Here is a 5,970-nt window from a genome sequence, read left to right as displayed (position 1 = left end):
AGTTAAATGTTGAAACAGAATTTTCATTACACAAAATCACATAAATTATTTATCACATTAGTAATTCTTCAATTTTGATGTAGATAGTAGATACATAAGGATAGAAGAACAAATGAAGATATTATATGATAAAAATACTAAAAAAATGCAAGAAAGCATAGTGGACCCGAAGTGTTGACCCATCCCACAGATATGGGCCTTCTAGAAGCCGCGGTAAAACGCACAGTTCAAGGACACGTCAGCATTTGCGATTTTATCAAATCTCGAGACCCCACAGTTACGCACCCATCCCTCGTGCCGCCTGAAATTACTCTTTTACCCCTCACTCTATCTATCTTTTCATCATTGACGTGTATATAAAACCCCACAACCCAATTTCAACCTCGCAAAAGAACCTCATATCTAAACGTTGCATTCGATTTCCGATGACGACGCCGCTGAATCTCGCCGCCGGAGATTTTTCGTTCCATTTCTCCTCATCGATTGGCTCTTACCGCCGGAACTCTGTCCGAGCAGTTGCAGCGGAAGCGGTCAAGGTGCGGCTGCCGGCGCCGAGCCTCTACGAGGTGCTGCGCATCCAACGCCACGCTTCGCCGACGGAGATCAAGTCTGCTTACCGGAGCCTCGCAAAGCTCTATCATCCCGACGCGGTGGTGCGCCATGCGACAGAGGACGTTAGAGCTGGCGAAGCTGCCGACGGAAACTTCATCCAGATCCGAAGCGCGTACGAGACGCTATCGGATCCATCGGCAAGGGCGACGTACGATCGAACGCTGACGGCGGTGCACGGCGGAAGACACCGCCATTTTCCGGTTCCTCTTAGCCGGAATCACTCGTCGACGTTTTACGCAACACGGAGATGGGAAACGGACCAATGCTGGTAGGTGGAGCTTCGGATGCTTAACTTCGCTCGGGCGATTAACAAAGAAAAATGTGGATTGAATCACAGGCAAGAAAGGAATCGCTGGCTGAAAATGATGTGAAGAACGAGTGATGATAATCTGAAATTACTGACTTAGATGTATAGATTAAACAGACTGAGAGGAAAAGTGAGACGATGAGGCAAACTTTGCTTCTGTTTCTTTTTGTGAGAATGTAAAATGCTTTGGTTGTGTATAGCTATTTTAAAAATTTTCTTTTGCGGCAATTTCATTAAAGAGGATGAGATGAGAAAGATGAACGAAGATTTGGGAAAAAGTCAATAACAGATTCTATTCGAATCCCCCAGAAGCAAGTTTCAAAAATCTCATATTAACCGTTTGTGAATTAATTAATGGTCATGAAAAACTCATGAGAATATGAATATTGATCCCTGACATGTTCACGAAAAAGCATTTGCAATGTGAGTCATGGCGATAATTAACTATGTTAATGTCATCTTACTGTAAAAAAAAAAATCAGTAGACCTTTTCTGAAAAACTAATCGAGGAAGAAAAGACGGTAAGATTTTGGAAAATCCACTGGTGGATTCTCATATGGAAAAAAAAGCTAGCTATAACTTTTTTTTTCTATAATTATACATGAAATTGTTTTCACTTTTTTAAATGCAATTCTTTAAATTAAATATTTTTTAAATCAACTTTAATCTTATTTTTTCTATGTATAAAAATCAAACAAATTTAATAATTACATTTAAATCATATAATTAGATTTATTTTAAAAATTAAAAAAAAATTAAAAAAAAATGTAAATTTTAATAAAAATTTAACTATAACAAAAATAAAATTAAGACTAAATTGAAAAAAAAATTAATAAAATTGAAATTAAATTAAATAAAATAAGCAAAAAAATTGATATTAAATTGAATATAAGATATCAATATATAACGGACACTTCACATGTAACTAATTCTTTCGAAGACAAGCCTTTTTAAATTACGAAAAAATTAAACATTAATTATTTAAACACTGAACTAAATTAACGAGAATTAAGATTTTATTATTAAGAAAATGACTAAATAAAAAAACGTATACAAATATAGCACCAAAGTTATATTTAAGTCTTAGATAAATAATTTATAATATTTAAAATTAAAATTATATATATATATATATATATATTATATTTAAAATCATATAAATATAGTATGTTTATAAATAAATATAAATATAGTTAACCGTATATTATATATTAAATTTTTAAATAAAAATTTAAAATTAATACATTTAATTTATATTCATAAGTATACTATTAAAAAATAATATATTTATAAATAATATTATATATTTTAAGTTATAATTAGAAATAATAAATTTAACTTATATTTAATCCTATAATTTTACATTTGATTCAAATTTATTTTAAATTAATTATTATTTACAATATATATATATATATATATATATATATATATATATATATATATATATTCACACACACATATATATATATATATATACTCTAAATTTTTACTGAAATAATGGACAATTTGAATGTGACAATGTGGAGTGATGTGAAGTCTTATAAAATCAATTAAGAGTATAAAAGAGTTTTATAAATGATAGTGTAAACATTCAATTTTGTCTCGGAAGCAAGGTAAACATCAAAAGTAGAATTAACTTAAAAAGAAAAATAAAAAAAATGTATATTAGTTAGAGAAAGAATATATATTTATCTTTTTTATTATCATTACTTTTATTTTATTGTTTCTTATTTTTTTCTATTTATATATATATATATATATATATATATATATATATATATATATATATATATATATATATATATATATATATATATATTAAGAAAGAAGAAAGGAAAAAATAAAGTTAATTTCTAAACATAATTTTGGAGTGTGGTATATTCTAAGCAATGAAAAAAAAAACAAGTGTTAATAAGAAGAGAATAGGTATACACCCAGTTTTGGACTTTGAGTTTCTTTCCTTAGATACATCTATTTCCAATTACGCATAAGAAAACATATAAACATATAAAGGTAAACATCCTATACAAAAAAGAAAAACCAGAGGAAACAAAAAAAAAAAAAGAGAAGAAGAAGGAATGTTGAAACTGTTTGGAGGAGTAACAAGAGGTGGAGAAGTAGCTTTGTTGAAAGAGTGCCATGAAAGATACACATTACATCTTGAGCACTTGCATAAACATAACCATTTTGTGCTGGTATAACATTTTTTTATGTGTTGAATGTTCATTATGCAAATATGTTTAACTGTTGTTACATTTCTGAAATCAAAACACCTTGTTTTCTTCCCTCCAACATCCTCGTGTCATTCTCCTTTCAGATTCGTGTCAATTATGCATAAAGAAAACATATAAAGGTATACATCCAGTAAAAAAAAAGCAAAGGAAACAACAAAAAAAGAAGAGAAGAAGAAGGAACGTCGAAGTTGTTTGGAGGAGTAACACAAGAAGAAGGAGTGCTATGAAAGGTACACATTACATCTTGAGCACTTGCGTAAACATAACTGATTTTGTGCTGGTACATTTTTTTATGTGTTGAATGTTCATTATGCAAATATGTTTAAGTGTGTTATGGTTCTGAAATCAAAACTCCTTGTTTTCTTCCCTCCAACATCCTCGTGTCATTCTCCTTTTCATACTCGTGTCAATTACGCATAAAGAAAACATATAAAGGTATACATCCAGTACAAAAAAAAGCAGAGGAAACAACAAGAAAAGAAGAGAAGAAGAAGGGACGTCAAAGCTGTTTGGAGGAGTAACAAGAGGTGGAGAAGTAGCTTTGTTGAAGGAGTGCCATGAAAGGTACAAATTACATCTTGAGCACTTGTATAAACATAACCGATTTTGTGCTGGTACAACATTTTTTATGTGTTGAATGTTCATTATGCAAATATGTTTAAGTTTTGTTACATGTCTGAAATCAAAACACCTTGTTTTCTTCCCTCCAACATCCTCGTATCATTCTCATTTTCATACTCGTTCAAGTGTGTTTAATCCTTGCAAAGAAACAAAACACCAACAAGTTTTTTTTTCAAGTTATTTCTACTCTTTATTTTTATTGTTACTTTCCCAAAAAAAAAATTGGGCACATAGTCATATATTTTGTTATTTAAATGTCAAAACTATGAATTGAATTTTCTTTAAATGAAATTCATTTCATAAAATCTTTCATTTCTCTAAAATTGTTTCCTCTGAACCTCCCTTACCTTGTCTCTAAGATTCCAATCTCCCATTTCATCGCTTTGAAGATCCAAGTACATCTTAAGATTCCTAGTATCAAGATCAACAAGTTTGTCCAATCATATTATTGTTGTAAAAACTGACAATAAAAAAATAAAGATCACAAACAAAGGATTTCTTAAGGCGTGTAGATCATTGTCCTTAAGGACTTATCCGCGTTGTATTGTGCAAACCCCCTAGGATACAACAGGAATTTTTTAGAATTCCTGAGGATATCAGAACTAGCAAAGATCTCTATAAAGAGAATATACATAAAACGTATGATTAAGTGTGTATATGCCCAAATAAAATGTCATTTGTCAATATCAACATCAGTTAAAATTGAGGGAAAAAAATATTTAAAATCTAACATTTATAATATTATATTATTGATATCACATGATACAATAAATTTAACAACCTTAATATTATAGCCAGGTGACGGAATATAACCTTATGAACTTCCAAGTCCAACAAGTAATTTTCATTAGTAGCATTTTGTATTTATTTTTCACCTTTTTATACTGTTTACAATCTTATGTACACATATAATATGAAATCAAATTAAAAAACAAAATCTACACAAGTTTGAAAATGCATTTATTATAACATTTTCTTTTAAGTTTTACATGACATCTAAATATCATCACACACCTATATATGTGTTTACATTTTTCTCTTAACTTTTTTTAAATAAAGATTCCCTCTTCACATGAATCAAAATACATAAACATACACACATTTAAAATAAAAAACAATAACTACAAAATATAATTCATTTTCTCCATCTTTAACTCATCACTACTAAGATGTCTTCTTGCAACATCATTTTTTTCTCTTATAATACATAACAATTGATAAATAATATAGTCACAAATAATAGAGTAAGTTACAGTTTTTAATATATATATATATATATATATATATATATATATTAAGTATAGGTTATTTATCATATATTATAAATTAAATTTAAATATATATTTGCATTGTCATGCTATTTTCATAAAGTTCAGGACAAAGTTACATTGATAAGAATTATTCACTTATAGCATGGTAAATTTCTGTTACCTAACAAACACAATTCTTTTCTACATTAGAAACTAGGTCCTAGAAGCTCTTTTGACTTTCTCCACTTTATATTTTTTTTCTATGTAAGTCCAAATTAAATTCTCTTTCAGAATTTAATTTGATACATCACCTAAACATTTTAACATAACATCTCATCTGTGAAAATAACTATGTTTACAAACACCACATGCTATATCATATACTTCATATACATTTCATCACAATTCTATTGGTAATAATATAATCCATTCATCATTTATCATATTTAATGATGTTCAACCTAATATATTAATAAAAATATAATAATCAAAGAAAGATAAACCAATGTTATCATTTAGAAGCATTTAAAAATATTTTTTTTCAAAAAATTTAAAACATTTTCTTGTCTAGCAAAAAACTTGCTTGCTCAACCAAAAGCCTAATTGTTTCACCAAAAACTTGCTCGTCCAATATGCTCGCCCAACGAAAAAGTCTTGAGAGTTTTAATAAATAATTTGTCCAATGACCAAAATTATAAGGTTTTCAATTAATTAAATTTTGTTACAACTCCGTATAATTTATAAACTATACAAGATATATCAAGTGATCCAATTGGTTCAAACTAAGTATTTTTTATACGTTTTAAACCTAACATGAGAAATATTTGATTCTAAAATAAGAACAACTTGAACCAATTTCAACAACTCACAAAACATACAACAACTCACGAAACATTCAAGGTTTAAACAACATAAAAAATTTTGCATAAAATGAAATTATGTG

At 28.5% G+C, this 5,970-nt stretch overlaps 1 protein-coding gene across 1 annotated transcript; it reads left to right on the top strand.

The window, feature by feature from the left end:
* The first annotated feature begins 377 nt into the window (after positions 1-377).
* On the top strand, positions 378-1,147 carry LOC124829395 (chaperone protein dnaJ 11, chloroplastic). The gene has a single exon (XM_047302892.2). The coding sequence runs from the start codon at positions 426-428 to the stop codon at positions 882-884; it is 459 nt and encodes a 152-aa protein (XP_047158848.1). The 5' UTR covers positions 378-425; the 3' UTR covers positions 885-1,147.
* The last annotated feature ends 4,823 nt before the right edge of the window (positions 1,148-5,970 follow it).

This window comes from Vigna umbellata, chromosome 5, assembly GCF_029865625.1.
Source record: "Vigna umbellata cultivar VRB3 chromosome 5, Vumbellata_1.0, whole genome shotgun sequence".
NCBI classification, from domain to species: domain Eukaryota; kingdom Viridiplantae; phylum Streptophyta; class Magnoliopsida; order Fabales; family Fabaceae; genus Vigna; species Vigna umbellata.
This window is presented reverse-complemented; position numbering and strand designations above follow the sequence as displayed.

Excerpts from the sequence above, each read along its gene's own strand:
- LOC124829395 (XM_047302892.2), top strand. The coding sequence starts at position 426 with ATGACGACGCCGCTGAATCTCGCCGCCGGAGATTTTTCGTTCCATTTC.